General features: G+C 39.2%; 1 protein-coding gene across 1 annotated transcript; it reads left to right on the top strand.

Annotated features, from left to right (window-relative positions):
* Nucleotides 1–98: 98 nt before the first annotated feature.
* On the top strand, nt 99–16124 carry il17rel (interleukin 17 receptor E-like). Its single transcript, XM_034074783.1, has 19 exons — nt 99–176; nt 4304–4596; nt 6312–6339; nt 6694–6843; nt 7485–7591; nt 9391–9505; nt 9775–9819; nt 9934–10073; nt 10728–10799; nt 10894–10948; nt 11057–11220; nt 11891–11935; nt 12596–12653; nt 12794–12939; nt 13371–13424; nt 13519–13576; nt 14989–15120; nt 15546–15602; nt 15690–16124. The coding sequence occupies exons 2-19, from the start codon at nt 4471–4473 to the stop codon at nt 15809–15811; spliced, it is 1674 nt and encodes a 557-aa protein (XP_033930674.1). The 5' UTR covers nt 99–176; nt 4304–4470; the 3' UTR covers nt 15812–16124.
* The last annotated feature ends 1304 nt before the right edge of the window (nt 16125–17428 follow it).

Below are 17428 nucleotides of genomic sequence, written 5' to 3'. Positions count from 1 at the left end.
GGCTCCCTTTACCCGAATTCCCCCCCAGCTCGACGGCAGGCTCGATGGAGAAGAGAGGCGGTGGAAGAGGAGGAAGAGGAGGAGGACCTCAGATGTTTAACGCTTCATTCATTCAGCACAGGAGACAACAGCTGCAGCCGGAGGAGAAGAAGATGAACACCGCTATGATGCATTAGGTAAAACTCTGCACTCCCATCATTGATAACAGCTCGGCCGTCGTGAACGCGGAAATACGTTGAAGATTAACAGGTCATGTGACGCAACCGTGGATGCACACTGCAAAAAATGTTAATTCCATGCTTGGTCTCGTAACACAAGTCTTATATTATAAAGGATACCTATATTTTCGATTTTATAAAAAGCATAAAATAATGTAGAAAACTCAGTGTCTTGAGAATAACCAATAATTTCATTTTTTTCCTTTTATTATTTTGCAATTTAAATTATTTTTCCATGAATGGACTGCAATAGGAAAAGCGATAAGTCATTATTTTATAAACGGCTGTGCTTTATAAGCTGTACGCGGTTTCACTGAACACGAATGGATTTTTTTAAAACTAGTATTACATTTTTAAAAGAGATTTCAACGCCCACTCGGCTAAACTTCTTTGCCAGACTGATATTTTTTGCAGTGCAGGATGACCATACAGTAGGCTATATTGATAATTGTCAGAGTGCAGGATGAGCTGTTTACAGCGGCTGACAGCAAATTAAAGGAAAAGACCTACGGTTATTATACAGGCTATAGAAAACCTGCCTTGTGTATGATCCTAAACCAAAGTCAATATAACAATAAAGCCCTTATATATTAGAGGACGCTTAAATCTCGGTTTTCAATTATTTGATGATTTACATCTTCCATGTAATTTGACGTCTCTAAATGAATGCAGAATTTGTTTTGTATTGCTACACTTATAGTCCACCTGAATATTTAAATCAAGATTCTGCTTTTTTTGTTATAAATTATTTTCTTTTCAATAGCTTCCAGTTTTATGACCCATTGACTCCCAATCCATACCAGATTTAACACTGGATACAATGGACAAATAATACTTTTTTTTTTTGTATTTGAGAGTTTCTTCAATTTAAATTTGATTATTGACCTTATGTTTCCAACTAAATTGAAAAAAAAAAAAATTGCTATACAAGTAGGACACACCTCGTTTTATTTTAGTTCTTCTTTTTCTAAAAAAGGAGCGGTTCTTTAATTGAAAACTCTTTTGATTTTAGCTTCCATATATTCCAAGACCCCTCCTTTGTTCCATATGACTACTTACATTTCGGGGGAAAGTGCTACAGAGCATACATCTATTTATAAATAACCCATTGTGATTTACAGCCACTAACATTATGACTTATTTCAGCGGAGGAATCACTCAACAGGGACTTATCATAGAAACCGCAGACTTGATGAGTAGGCGCCGGCGGGTGCAGGTTATAAAAACAGAACTCCTTGATTATTTATTAACAAGTTACCAAACGCCAAGACTACCCACTTGGTGACGCATGATCAATGGAAACCCATGACTCATTATTAACAGCATGCTAAGATTTATAACTTTATTATCACCCAAACCCATCAGAAGTGTAATGACGGGTGTTGTAATACACACAGAATCCCAGTAGATAGAGCTATTACGCAAAAGTAGGACAGGTCTGAGCTTTCATTGTTACTTCAGATTGTGCTTTAAAACATGCCTACAGTATATTAGCCTATTGTTTGCTTCTGTATAAGGAATTTCCATCTCACTTTTGTAAGTAACACATACAAAGGTATCGCGTTTTTTAAGCTAATGCAGGGTTAGGGTTGCACTTACAATGTTTCAGCTTATTGAAAGCTAATTTCTAACTATTGTGAGATTGTATTGTCATGGTTGATTGCACTTATTATGATTCCCTTTGGATAAAAGCGTCAACTAAATTGAATGTAATTTCTTTATCATTGATTTGATTAAAACCAGGCATATGTTAGGTGTTTCACTACTCCATGTCCTATTATCTGGATACTAGTATAAGGCACACGAATAACTGAGTTACAACAAGTCTTTGTGTTGTGTCTTTTCCCCCGTATTTCGTCACTTGAAATGAAATTAAACGGAAAACGATAAGATCTAATTTTAAGGCCGTGAACTGGGACTATCCCATCAGTTTCTTTTTTGTTATACACAATGACTGCCATTGAACAACTCTTTTATGGTCTTGCTTTGATGTTATTTCACAACACCGCATTTAAAAGAAATGCATGGCTGACAGTAAAAGTAAAGCACTATCTCTTCCAACTGCTGGGTCTCTGTTGACACATGCCACACAGACATTGGGATTAATTTGGTAGTTCTCGAAGGCTACCATTTCTTCACAGTGTCATTCTCAGCATCAGAGTAGTAGGAAGTTCGCACATTGCCGGTACGTCCACACAGCAGCTTTTCGAAAATCTTGGAGCTGGGCGTGTCTGACAGCTTGGGGATATTTTGCGAGCAATGCGACCAACAACCAATCACATGAATATCCCGCCCCCGACATACAAAGCAAAAAACCCGGGGATTTTATGCGAGCAATATATATATATATAAACTCCCCAAACAGGCGAAAACCTACCAGTTTCACCCACTGTCTCTGCCACCTCCGTCCATGCCTGGTTCCTCCGGTTTGTATCCCGTTAATAGTTCTGGTCGTAAAGAACCGGGTGATTTGCTACCGTAATTTCTCGTTTGGAATATGAGGAAATGAACTGCGGTCTGGTTCTCCCTGCTTACACGCGGTTTGATTGGCTAGCGCTTCTACTGTCAGATTTGCATAAACGTGTTTGATTGGCTGACGCTTCCAGCTCAGCTTCAAAAGTTGAACATTGCTCAACTTTTGAATCCTGGAAATCTTCGCTTCGCTCCCCCACAATGCAGTTCGGCGAAAAGCGAGGCAAAGTGATGTCATCCCCATTCAAAGTCAATGGGCAGAGAAGCGGTGGAAGATTCTTCTGAAGCTGCTGTGTGGACGTACCGTTAGTCTTTCCTTAATCTTCTGTTTCGGCAACTCTTCTGCAAACCAGCAGGCTTCCCCTGGCATTAGAAGTATTATTTATGAATGAAAACAAAAGAACATGACGAACATATCATGACGTGTGTATCGAAAGAAAATACTACCACACGAAGAATGTAAAAGCAAAAGGGGGACGATATAATAAGATACAAAACCCATTAACCATGTAAGTTTATATAAGGGTTCAGATTTACTGAATGACACTGAATGATTCATTTTAAGCCCTAAAAAATATTTTCTTTAACGGTTAACGGTTATGGTTTTGAGGTCCCAAATGTAGCTTTTTTTGTTCACTTTTTCTGCGATCATATAAAATGGTCTTTTATTAATCCCTCGTGGGGAAATTGTTTCTCTGCATTTGACCCATCCTAGTGTTAGGAGCAGTGTGCTGCCATTTTGAACGGCGCCCGGGGAGCAGTGTGGGGAATGGTGCCTTGCTCAGGGACACCTCGGTAGCACTTGGTCTTGCCGGGACTTGAACTGGTGACCTTCCAGTTCCCAAGCCAAGTCCCTATCGACTTCGCCACCACCATCCAATATATAATTAGATACCATTTCAGATGGAAAATGCTCTAAACCTCAACAATACAATACTTGACCTACCAGCTATTCATAAATGCTAATGTACCTGTTGCATGCATGTGTCAATAAGGAACCGTGTGCGAACAAGCTTGTCATATTGAATAAAAAGGTGATCTCATGTCAGTGTTGCATACGCAGCTTGCTCCCAAGGAGTCAGACACCCAGTAATCGCAAGATAAATAAAATATCATTATTGATATGAAAAACTCCCCCAGTCTGACCGTGATTCAGCTGAAATGTGCCCATGTTAGGGCACGGGTAGCATAAGGCCAAGAGGAAGTCTCCTTTGTGGGGGAGTTAAATGTCAGGGTGACTTGAGTGAAAGCTTTTGTTCTAGGGACACATGATCCACTCAGACGCTGCTTGTATTAGGTTTCAGCTACTGTTCCTTAATCCTCACCCTATTTGACTTTACCCAGATTTAACAGGGAGTGTTCTTATTTACAGCAAATCTAAAAGTTGCACCAGGTAAGTTTCTAAAAATGGGATTTTTCCAGATGAATTTCAGCAATAATGAAAACAAAAAGTTGTGAAATGTTATCTCATTCCAGGAAACCCTGATTCAGACTTCAAAGTGTGTCATGATGAGTGCAAATTCTAAACATTAAATGGGTTTGTTTCTTAACGGCAGATGCCACGCCTCCACTGAGGAATATTTAAATCTGCATCTCTCACTCTGTGTGCTTAGCTCTGCTCTGGTATATAACTCACCACTGGATATCATCACCAAGTCAACAGGAGAGCCTCTTTATCACCTGGCAAACCAAACCAAAGGAGAAAAGAAGAAAAGTATAAAGGGCAAGAAACAGGAGCAGGAGAAGCAGAGCATTAGAAGAAGAAGTGTCTTGGTGCTGGATGGGGAACATGTTCCTGTGGGTCGCCTTGCTGATGTCTCACTGTTTCTGGGGTCTGAGTGGAGCTGCAGCAGAACACAGCTCAGAACTGGAGAGGATAGAGAAATGTGGCACCCGGTGTTCTCAGGTAAAACTCAACTTTATCAACAATTAAGATAACAAACAAATAACAATACAAATTATTTTTGATACTGTATGACTATGGTTTTAGCTATTAACATTAAACTGATTTTAATTTTGTATTCTTCCAGACTGTTTCAGTTGTTTGCATTTAAAAACGTTATATCCACATTACTAATGAACATTTTTAGAAAATATCACTGTGGAAACATTTTACGATTTTTCCAGTGTGATATTTTCATTTAAAAAAAAAAAATGTGATATAAAATAAATGCTGTTCAAGCTGTCTACTATTTGCCTTTTTGTCTACTTTATATCCACATTACTGATGAATATATCATTGTGTAAAAGTGTTATGATTTGTATACAATGATATAAAACAAACTTTTATCTATTTATTCTATTATTTGCCTTTTTGTAAATTCTGTTCTCAAATGATGGACAATATCAGTGTGATTTTTCTTAAAGAGGTATTAGAAAAAAAATACAAAACAATGTTAATATAGTTTTTTCTCAAGCCCTTACGTGTACTATTAGAACCTCCTATTTCTGCTGCTGCAGCTAAAACTCAATATATGATACAGTAATCCTGCTGCTGTTTTGCCACCCATGTCTATCTGAATTTCTGTGCTACTACATCAACTACCTGTCAAAATACTACTATAAATAATCAGGCTTGTGAAATGAACCCTGATGTCCTCTCTAAATATGACACATGCAGCTTACTGTGCGAGTCACTTATTCTGTCCCGGAAACCTTTATTTAACGACACATAATGCTTAAGCACACATTTCTACTTTCTATTTCTACTTCTTAAAGGCTACAGTATTTTTATTTGCATACTGTATTACTCACCTTATTATTTCTAGCCTAAGCAGGAGTCGAAAACAGCTGCATATCATGTTAGATGGAGATAGATAACACCTTTCCTCCCTAGCATGCTCTCTGTGACCCTACTTGTTTTCTTAATATTTTCTTTAGTTTCATGCTATAAATAACCCTTTAGCACAGTTTTGGGCTTTTACCTTGAGTACATATTTTCACGAGGCTCATGTTGCAAGTGCACAATAAACACATATTTCTCTTTTGCAAATGTGTACAGGTATATATCAATTATGAGTCATGTTTCTTTCAAAACATCTTGACCTATGAGCTCATGTGAATTAACTTACATTCGATCATTTTTACCACATTTAGTAATACCAGAAGCATTCAGTAAAAAAAGGCACGTCATACACATCTGCCATTACTGGTGTCAGTGTCAGAAATAGTTTCCTGGCTCAGGTGTAAACAAGGATGTATTTTTGAAACATTTGAGGCGTGCTTAGGCAAATTGCACTTATTGACCTTGGTGTACAACGTTGCATGTTTTGCATCAGTGTGAATTCCTGCATTGACATGTTTTCCGTAAATGCATTGCAGACTGCAAATTGAAGCACAAGAACACAAGTGCAGTAATTTATTAATATGTTTATGCTTTGCATGTGGACGCGTTGCAACCGCAGCTAAAACACAAACTGGTGGTGTAGGAACTGAAATAGCAATGAGGATGTGAAAAGATCATTACGTCTGGGAATTCCCTCCTCTGGAAGGGTGCTATCTTTGTTCCCTTTGTTAAGAATTTCTTTGTTAAGAATGACTTTATTACAAAGCTCGTGCCATGCGAAGTAACAGAACATATTAACAGGGCGTTTAACTCTCTTTTCCTTATTCACCTTGCAGGGCCTTCACTGCAGGACCAAGCCAGGCGGTGAGTATAGACCAATAGCTGCTTTATGCACGCACACATGCAACGAGGACATGATTCCGCACAACATGTAAATCATTATGCATTCAGAAGTGCATCGAAGCATCTTAAGAGATTTCACTTTACACTAAAACATATTGTGCACACTTCACCTTTGAAGATATCATCGGATGGAGGAAATGTTTGTGTGTTAAGTTCTTCTTAATGAAGAATAAATGGATCTCTGGATTTGGACTGCACACGCATGTCCCTTTGTTGGCAGTGTGACAGCAGGAACACTTGACATTTTGTTAATTTATGCCGATCTGTACTGAAAGATTACATATTTCTTTCTCTGTTCTCCCTTTCCTTGTGTAGCCTGGTTTCCTCCTCCGTGTCAGGACCCTGCTCAAGGTCTCAACTCCTCCTCCGTGTTCGCCAACATCAGCCTCTCCACAGTCATGAGCTGCGAGGGCAGACAGAAGTGTTCGCTACACCTTCAAATCAAAACCGCAGTGCACCTAACTGGTATGTCAGTGCAGCCGCTTGAAATGATGTCATTAAAATACAAAAAGGTGTCTATCTAGACCTTTAAGCTGTAAACATTTTGATCTTTGGACATCCACGACATTCTTAAAAGACTAATTTAGTTCAGCATTTCAAGAAAACATACATTCTGTCTCACAGCTCCACATATTCATATTCGTCATCATAAGGTAGTTTAACTTTTGGGTGTAGTCTAACCAATGTTGAAATAATAATGGTAGTTATCACTGATGACACAAGTATTTGAGGAAAGTGCAAATGAACCAGGAAGGAAATGTAATTTATAAACTACGTTCCGTTATCCAACTTCTGCATTTTTTTTTGTGTGCGTCAATGCACGGTTTTTGTTACCGGTTAACACGTACACTTTAGGCTTAGGGTTAAACTATCTGAACCAACTTATAACAATCTTTGTAGATTTGCTCACTGTCCGGGTTGGAGCAGGGAACTCCCTCTTATCTTGATAGTGCCTTCAGTTCAAACAGCCATTAAAACGTGACACATACCCTTCCTCCTATATGAAACCTAAAGACATGCCGACTCACAATGACATGCATGAATCATGAATCGTTTTTAATGGCTAACTAGCTGGTTAACAGTTACTGTTTAACAAATGCCAACAGAGTCAATCCATGGCGTTTCCATCTGCACTGTCACTGCTGGTATGATGTCAAACTGCCAAGTGTTCACCTTCCCGAAAGCTTCGAGGGGACGAATGTCCGGACGGAAGGTACTGTAAACAGCACCATGCGATTTACAATCTTGGGACATTTTTGTATACTTTTTGTAAAAGAGTATCATTTCGTGCAAGTGATGTAAGAAAATATGAAATAAGAAGGCATGAAAGTCCATCGCCAAAATGGCAGATTCATGAAGATATATTTCTGTATCATCTGGATATTTAGTTACCTTTATTTTCCCATTTACAGACAGGAAAACACTTTGATACACTGCATTTTTTTAAATCTAATATTTAAAGGAATGGTCCACTCATTAGATAATTAATCAAAACTTCAGTATTTAGTGAAACGTTATGTTTAAACCATACCCTGAAGAAATTCAGGGTATATTCCCCGGTAAATAATGATTTTATAGCTCTTTTTTATCAAGACCTGTATATTCCGTCTGGCCGCCGCCATGTTTGCCATTTTCAGTAGTCACGTGATGGTCGTGACGTCATCCATGCGTTCACTTTGTCAACACACGGAAACATGGTGGAGTATTTCAGTTCGGACTCGTCAGCAGAGGAAGAAGTTTTGACCAATGTGAAGAGATTGGATGGGGGAATTCAGCCATACATATCAGTATGACAATACGACACCCTCTGTCCTTAGACCCTCACATCGTACAAGGAAAAACTTCTGAAGAAAACCCACAGTTTAAAGGGAACATGGGAGAAACCTCAGGGAGAGCAACAGAGGAGGGATCCCTCTCACAGGACGGACAGACGTGCAATAGATGCCGTGTGTAAATTGAAAAGATAATACATTTGCAACATAGGTAGTCCAAATGTTTGGAAATGCATGTGTGTATAATGGGAAGATGATATAAGATACTATATGTATGCATGTAGTACCACCCTTGCTAGCGATTCCCTCCCTTAGCATACTCAGCTTCGTTGTCCCTGGCCATAGAATCACGATTTTATGGGGCCGGAAAAACTGGGGGGAAATACACACTAGTCGGTACTACGCTATATGGAAAGGCCACCAAAAACTGTCCTGGCCTGGACGCTAAAGGACGTTAAAACGGGGCTAGCCGCTGCAATGGAAATGCGCTATAACATACCTTATTCTTACTCCGAGCACTACTTCTGCTCCTCCGTCGCTTCACACTTGCAGAGGGCGATTTCTCAACTGGCCGAACTGGTGTCCTGGTCGGTGATGACACCAGAAAGACCGATGGTACTGCATCTCCATTAAGTAATGGTTGTTCCATAAATCCCATGTTATGTTTGAGCATACTCTCAGAGTAGTCGTCCGGAAATGTGAAATGTTCGCTGCATACATGAGCCTGTGAATCTCTCGGTTCGGGCCGGCCACATTTCGCTAGCCACTGCCTCCGAATGTACTTCTTACGCTTACCTTTTGGCAACAGATGGAACCGAGCATTCCGTGGATTGTTCCTATCCGAATTATGGCAATATTTCGCGATACAGTGAGGCATATTTGAAGAGAGAAACTACAGTAAATAACATGGAGATCAACGTGTCTTCGAAAACCAAACGCATGGATTACGTCACGTCTGGGAAATGGCGGCGCCCACAGTGTTGATGTTATTTCGGTATATAATCAGTTTAAAATCACTGATAATGTCATCGGATTAAAAAAAAAAAAAGAACGACTGGCAGAGACTGGTCTGTTTTATCGGATGATAATTTTTAAAAAATGAGTGTCATGAGCATACCATTCCTTTAAGGTCAACAGAAACAGTTGTTTGTTTGACATTGAACGTTCAAGTATCACATAATACATTTTTCGGAAGCATGTTACAGCCTGTGTTTCTTTTTTGTTACCCTTTTTCCAAAAGGTGGAAGTTGAGAATAATTGCTTTGACATTTCACCAAGCCAACGCGGGCAAGTTACAGTGAAAACTGTGCCGAGCTACTGCGGAGTAACATGGACAAGCACCTATGAAGCCCCAGGTGAGAACACTTGCATGTATGTCATAGGAGCATTAAGATATACTATTGGTGTTTGTGTAAGCTTTCTCTGTAATTGATAGGAATAGGTAACATTAAGAACACTGCTCCACACTTGTGTACAAATAATGGTATGATTAATAAAGGAGGAAACAGTAGTAGTTTGATATTATGCAAATGTTGAACATGCACGGGTTATGTCACATTTGTCTTGCTGTAATCTTTATCCCCATGGTATTTTGTAAGTTAAACATTGTTGCATTTCTCCACAGGTTGCATCAATAAAGATTTGCGACAACACGTCCCAGAGTGCATCAGTGAGTACACGTTTTTTCTTAAACCACTAGACCATGAGCATTTTAGTTTCGCTGCCCCTCAGGGTATCAATAAACATTTGTACTTGGATGAAAACCTCACACTGTCTCATTCAGCCGGGAAGCTATCATATGACGTAAAGCCGGAGAGGAAAGAGCTGAGTGTCAGGGTGACGGACATGCTGGAGGATCATGACTACTTCCTGCGTCTGTGCCGTAACAATTTCATCTGCAAAGGCACAGGGGCCGAAACAAAGGTGAGACCCTCTATGTTTTAGACACTGTGCATAAGAACAATCTTTTCTGTTGCAAAATATGAACTTAAAGGGACGGTTCGCCACATAATCCTACATGAAAGTGCTCATTACAAGGTGTGTGTAATCCGAGTTTCATGTAGTTCTAAAATTGTTCAGGCAGATGTCTCTACTCCTGATATTTCCCACACTTGGCAATTCATAAATGGCATGACAATAATCTTTGCTTAAAATAGGCAGCTAATAATAAATCGTGCTTTATAAACACTGTTATCATCCGGACAAATGACTGTTGAATGTCAGAGCATCACTTCTAACCTTTCTCCCACTGAGTCAGCAGGTCATTCACTTTGTATTTATAAGGGTTTGTCGACCCACTCGCTGACTGACTTTTCTAGAGGGCAAAGGTGAATGCAACGTATGCAATGCTTTCCTCTGGTGCACACATAATATTAACCCGTTGTACACCCTCAGTAGGGATGCTCATGTTGAAACCTCTTGGAAACTCCCACAGTTTACGTATCCGACACGAACAAAATGGGGCTAATCCATAATTTGACTCTGGAATAACCAAAATGTCAAAACCAAAGCCTTGTTCACAAGTACACATGCCAAAGACTCATGACAAATGTTTACAAAGCTTTGTTTACCTTCCAGATAAAGAAAGGAGATCCCGTAATGAGCGCAACCCTCCCGTACTCACGACCTTTGCCCTGCCTTTGCATCGAGGTACAATTTCAGCAAATACTCCGAGCATTTATGATATTTTCCTTTTAGTAATGACTAGGAAAACGGTATTGAACTGTCCTTATAAATTCCTCAGGGTTGGTCATTGCTGACGGATGCCCCCAGGGTCCAGGTCTGCCCCTTCAAAGACCGTGAGTCACGTTATTGCTTTTAGTCAGGAACAAATCTGTAGTAAACTAATCCTGTTCCGTGGATAAGAGATACCATTTGTAAAGATTGTGACATCCCCCTGTCTGCAGGTCTGGAGGAGCTGTGGTTTGGAATGAACTTTGACCCCCTGGAGGAGACGCTATCGTGGGAACCCGAGTGCCAAGTGTCTGCCGTGGTTGCGTTGTGTCAGAAACGAGAGGACGGCGTCTGTTTGGATCTGCCTCACGCCTCACAGAAAGTCAGCAGAGAAAAGGTACAAGTTGCTGACATGAAACCGCAGTAGTGTTTACCCCTCTGGAGTGGCTGCCTGTTATTAACACAAAACACTTGATACTTTATACGTAGGAAGATAAGTTACGACAGCAGGTTTTTTTTGCCAGTAATACTCTGCGCCATCGCAAGAAATGACGTCAAAGCAAAGTGTTTCCATGAAGTATAAAAGCCAGGCAACTATTTAATTTCTTTCCAAATGATTCAAAGTGAGAATACTTTAGCTTGAGCTAAAAAAAAGTTGAGTATCCAATTCATGGATGTATAAAGAGAACTGGATACAGTGTTGGAGGCAGGACCCCTGTCATTCCTATGAAAGTTGCTCAGTGGCGCATGAAGCCAAAAGTACCCGTATCTGGGCCCATAGCAGATGCACCATTTTTCAGTTTCAAAAGAAAGGGAGAGCCTTCATCCCTTTGATGCTTAAGCAATCGATGGTATCTTGATATCAGATTGAACCTCAGGCCCTTTCACTCGAGAAGGGAATTCTCTGTCAGGTTGAAAATAACAAGTGACGCAAAGAGTCTGTAAACTGAGTCCAGCTGAAAAAAAAGAAAAAGTCTGAACAAAAACAAATCATCAGAAGCATTTAGTCGTATAGTCGTAATGAATACTGTATTTCAAAAATAACTTTCATAATTTTTGCTTTTCAGATAACATTTGCTAAAGTGGATCCACACCCTCAGCTATGCATGAAGGTAAAGAATGTTACTGTGGAGAAACAGGCTCATATAATGTTGTTGTTGTTGTTGTTGTAGTACAGTACCAGACTCTTTTACAATGCTGTTCTCTTGTCTAAAGTGGTGTTTCCACTAGTTTTGGCAATTGTGCAACATTCTAATGTATAACAGAGCTCGTAATTTCAGTTTAAACTAGAGACCATTTTACCAAGTTTCTTTTTTTTTTATCAAGTTAGTAGAAGCTCCCTCCAGCAGTTAGCTTCGGTTAATAGTTAGCCGGTACTCGTTAGCCGGTACTCGTTAGCCAGTAAGGTAATGGTAAGCTGTGGATGAACAGATCTGCAAAATATAATACAAACTGGATTTAAACAATTAAATAACAGTTTTGGAATAAAGCTAGTAGCATTTCCTTTGCTATGGCAGTTCATTCTATAGAAGGACACCCAATTATGTATTATTGCCCTTTTACTGTACTAAAATAAGTGAAAAAAGGGAAATGCTATGTTCAACCCACATACTTTCTAAGATAGTTTAGCAGTTAACTGGTAACCGAACCATAAAGCAGAAGTATCGCGAGCATTGTTACTGATTTATAAGTAAAACAGGGTGAGGTTTGATGTGTTAATCTAATGGAAATCCTAAAAGCACTTCAAAGCATAATTGTACAATGTTCTTCAGTTCACTGCAGGCCCTCAGTCCTGGGTTAAGTGTCCCTTTGCCGATACAACATTCAAAGGTAACTTTACTAAATCACATCATCTGATTACTGCTTGGCAACATACTGCAATAAATCCATCCGATTGTGGCTTCAGAGAAACATTTTAATGTATAAAGTAGATATTGACGGACATTTAGTAATGTAGTATTCATTTCCAGCATGGGAGGTGGTTGTGACGAGACAACAAGGTCAGGAAGACGTGAAGATGTTGTCCCGCATCACTGCAACGTTTTCTGTGGGGCGGTGTGTGAAGTCTGAAGGGTCGACTGGGTGCCCGATCACTGACACGCACACCATGCATGTGGTAGGTATCACATAAAACATCACATTTTCATACTGACCATAGCATACAATGACCACTTGTGCGCTTGTGCGGAAGCATCTGCATTAGTTATATGGAGGGGCTTTCACATCCTGTTTGAATTTATTGCATGATTACTGTTTGTTTTAAAAGTATTTCCTTGTTACTGCTCGTAGGCAACATGCTGTTCCCTAAGGCGGTGTACAATAGCTTTGAATCAATATTTGTAATCAAACAAGCAATTAAAGCAAATATTGCGTTATTATAAAATGGTATCTTCCAACATTTGCTAGATAAAATATGGTAGGCAGCGATCCACACGTGTTTGTCTTGGATGGGTGATAGCACCAAAAGGTACAATGAAAGCAAAACAGAAACCATGGTAGCTTCCATAACAAAAGTGAAGCTTCAAGGTGTTTATTTTTCTTTGACAGGACAAGAATAAACCTGTCAAACTGGAAGGGGAAATGTGCAACTCTTGTCTTGTGGTATGTTTGTATCATTCAATCATTCTGCACATATACTGCATTTTTCCTCACATTCAGACAGACGATGACTTTAAATACATTTTCATTTGGATAGGTGAAGAGGCTGGATGTGAAGTTTGCTGCAACAGTTATTCACTGTCTTGAGCAATGCCGTAAGTATAGTTGTCATCCTCCTTGCAAAATAAATGAGTACATCTTGTTCTTCTATTTTTTGTGTCTGTTTCGGTCTGCACATTTTCATAACCTTTCATCCGTTTGATGTGCAACTGGATACCACTACTTTTCTTTGTACGTGGTTTGGACTGGTAATAGACTATATATTTACTGTCAAGCTATCTTTCATCGGCTAATCACAAATGTACGTGCCTCCTGAAGTGGTTTCTAGGCATCTGTTTTTGAAAATAAAAGGATTCCAAGTAAATGTCATCATTGACTACTCTTTGATTTAGTGTGCATGATGGATGAAACCATTATGTGTGTGAGAAACTGCCGAGAGCAGAAAGCATGCTGGTTGTAACATCTTTCAAATTCAGATAAACACAGATTATTGTTTTGATAACCTCAAGAGATATAGTTCTATTTTGTTTGCATAACAGATGAAACCTAAGGGCAGAACATTATGAAAACCGTCTTTGATGCATTTAAGGTCTTATCTCTTTATGCATAATTGAGTCAACACATTGATAAACTGTAGGGATCAGAAGTCTCATAAACACGGGTTATTGTTTGGTTATCCTCAAGAGACTTTGGGAAAGAAATTGGGAAATACACTTTTTATATTGCTTCAGGAGTTAGGTGAATAAATCAATGCCAGCTAACAGGAAAGGAAACAGCTAGCCTCGCTCTAGCCAAAGGTTAAAAAACAACACAGCTAACAGCACCTTTTTTAAATGACACAAATGTACTCGTACAGTATATCAGATTTCACAATGCAAGGTTAAAGGTGGGGTAGGTAAGTTTGAGAAACCGGCTCGAGATCGCTAGAATTTGAAAATACACAACCGGAGAAAATCTGCCACTTCCTCACAGAGCCCCTCCTCCAACACACACGAACGCGCACATGACCAATGAGGGCACGAGATAAGTTTGTGCCCCGATGGAAGGCTGACAGGCAGGTAGGCCATCCAGTTACTTTAGCCGGGCCCGGATTGGTTGTACTTTTTACAGTATTACGGCTTCTACAGATGAAATTTTTGTATGGATTTGTTGTCAAAGCACTTAAGATATTCATTGCTATCGGGATGTTAAGAGCATTACATGGAATATAACAAAAAGTGTATCTCGAGCCGGTTTCTGAAACTTACCTACCCCACCTTTAAGCTAACTTTGGCTTCAGCTTGATATTTTTGGAAGTATATTGACGACAAAAGTTTTGAAGTCTCTTGAAGTTTTGTGCTGTTTTTGTGCTGTTTTTGTTGGCATACAAGAGGGGGAATCTTTCAATCATTCCTTTCTTGGAAGGAAAGGACAGCCCAAAATGTCAAACTATTCCTTGAAAAGCAACGTATTAAATACCATTGCCATGCGTCTAATAATCTACAAACTGTATATTTTCCCTTCACAGAATCATCATCGCCCCCCAGCGCTGGCTTCTCCAGGCGAGCCTCTCTGGACTGGACTTGGGTCGTTGTTCCTGCTAGCGTTTGCCTCTCTGGCATCATTATCATCACTCTGTTGCTCAACTTACTGCTAACCGGTAGGTTGAAATGATGTTAGCTCAGGCCTGCAGTATTGTCTTCTGTTGACATACTTTTATGTAAGCTCTTGTATCAAAATGGATTTAGGCACAGTTCCAGTGTCCACCCACACCTCGACTTCCTGTCTGCAGTTAGGAAGTAAATGCTGCAGACTTAACTTTACAAACCATATCCTTGTCTGCCTTCCTTGAACACATGTTTGCAAAGTATGTAAGATTAGGTGCTCGACTGATTAGTGCATCATTCAATGTGCTTGATATGGACTTTAAGCTAGACTTCCTCTGTGAATGCAAGATTTACAAATTTTACAGGAACCTAATCTTCTTGCAATTTGGTTTCTGTCATTTGAATAAAAAAACAAGCCACTGAATTCGCCATGTGTCGGTCTATTTCCTCATCTGATTTCCCCTGTATTGTAATTTAGTGTACCAGAGGAGGAAACAGAACATGAATGGAGGCTGTATCTCTGAGAAGCAAATAGGTAAAATAATCTCATTTTTGATTGACTTCATTGCATACTGTACATTTCCAAATACCTCAAACCTGAACATCTCCTGTGTTTTGACAGATCCTGCTTTTGACTGTGTTGTCCCTGTATTACCAACTAAATCTGCTCTCCATGGAGGGGTCCTCGTACCTGATTCACCCCAGTGTGGAAACAATGAGAAGGCCAACTTAATATCTGACTGACCAAAGAACAGTGCTACCATTAAAAGCATTTCTTGTAAAGTGCGGTAAAAACTGTAAAGTTGTTACACGACCATGAGTTCTCTCTTGAATGCAGCGTATGATATGTAATATATAGATATTTGTAATGTTATGTATGTTACTGGATATTTGCTGGTTATTATGCTTGATAGTGGCTATGTATGTTTTCTAATTTATGTCTGTTGTGGTGAAAGTTAAACTTGTATATTGTCGTTTTTTTACACCTAATATATTCATTCAGCTTGCAGCTAAACAGTCATTTCATAATTATATTTATATTTTCAATAAAGAAATGCAAAACATGAAAGAAAACCTGCACATTTCTTTAACATAAATCACCTTACATTCAACAGGTTTTTTACCAACTACTGATACTGTACTGTGGTTCAAGGGATTTTCATTTCTTAATAGCCCCATTTGTACATACAGACAATACAAAACCTGTAATTCAACACGCCTACCAATTTGAGGATGCAAACAATATTATGAAACATCCAAGAAATAATAATAAAAAAAAGACGTTGTTTTTTCCCCCACTAATATTCGCTGCACCTTATCCGTTACTTAAAACCACTTTTTTTTAGTAGATTTGGACTATTGATTCTGGGTCCATTACATAAAACCCAAATGAAAATATATTTAAATTACAGGTCTCAGGGGTTGAATACTTTTGCAAGGCGCGGTAACCATTTCCAAGAACTTTGTTTTCACACTTGTTCAGACACGCCAGTAATGTGGTGAATCCTTTTTTTTAGCACAGCTCTACTTCCTTAATCCATTGCATATATTTCAGAATTCGGCTGGGATAAGCATATTAGTTTCTATGAACCAAAAGGAATATAATGAAAGCATTTTTTATACGAAAGCTCATTAAGCATCACAAGTTGGGTTCATCAATAATTACCGGAAGAAAAATGTAATTATTAACCTATCCTGAGTGTCACCTGATTACTTTCCGATACATCTGGATTATCCCAATATCAAACTCTTCTAAACGTCAGTTACAAAAAAAAAAATTGATAACCTTTTAAGCAGCAAGACCCCACTTTAATTGGTCTTTGAATCATTTTCATTCCACTTGTTTTTTTACATTGTTTTATTTATTTTATCATTAGCCATAATCCTGTTACATGTGATCCGTTACTCCCCAAGCCTTAACAAAGGAAATGCTTATATCTCTTATATATCATCCCTACGGTCATAGTCTCTTTCGCTATCAATTTCCTGTGCAACATCCTGCCGCATACGGGAATGATTTCCTCTTGTTTTTCATAATCAAATGAAGTTGCTTAAAACAGAACAGGACATAGTACCAGAACAGAGGCTGCTCTGTGCACACACACTGTACCCAGAGGGCCTGCAGGTGAGCAGTAGGACACAATCCAACCATGTGATAGGAATTAACACATGAGGAACTTGTTTTCTGTAAAACTGTGAATGGATCAATGTGTTTTGGTCCGGGATGTGCTGGTAAACATTTCCTTGTTAGATTTGCTTTAAATTGCCCAGCAAGCGAGCGTCTAAAACCAGGTGAGTCATCAAAACAAGAGAATAATGTTCTCTCTGCTTCCTTATAACGTTCCCGCATGAATCATAAAA

The sequence above is a fragment of the Pseudochaenichthys georgianus genome, chromosome 23 (assembly GCF_902827115.2).
Source record: "Pseudochaenichthys georgianus chromosome 23, fPseGeo1.2, whole genome shotgun sequence".
NCBI lineage: Eukaryota > Metazoa > Chordata > Actinopteri > Perciformes > Channichthyidae > Pseudochaenichthys > Pseudochaenichthys georgianus.
The sequence above is the reverse complement of the archived record's forward strand: the minus strand, read 5'-3'. Positions and strand labels throughout refer to the sequence as shown.

Bases quoted from the DNA above. Each gene is read 5' to 3' on its own strand.
- il17rel (XM_034074783.1), top strand. From the start codon at position 4,471: ATGGGGAACATGTTCCTGTGGGTCGCCTTGCTGATGTCTCACTGTTTC. The intron at 7,592-9,390 runs GTACTGTAAACA...TTTTTCCAAAAG, and splicing joins GACGAATGTCCGGACGGAAG to GTGGAAGTTGAGAATAATTG. The intron at 9,506-9,774 runs GTGAGAACACTT...ATTTCTCCACAG, and splicing joins AAGCACCTATGAAGCCCCAG to GTTGCATCAATAAAGATTTG.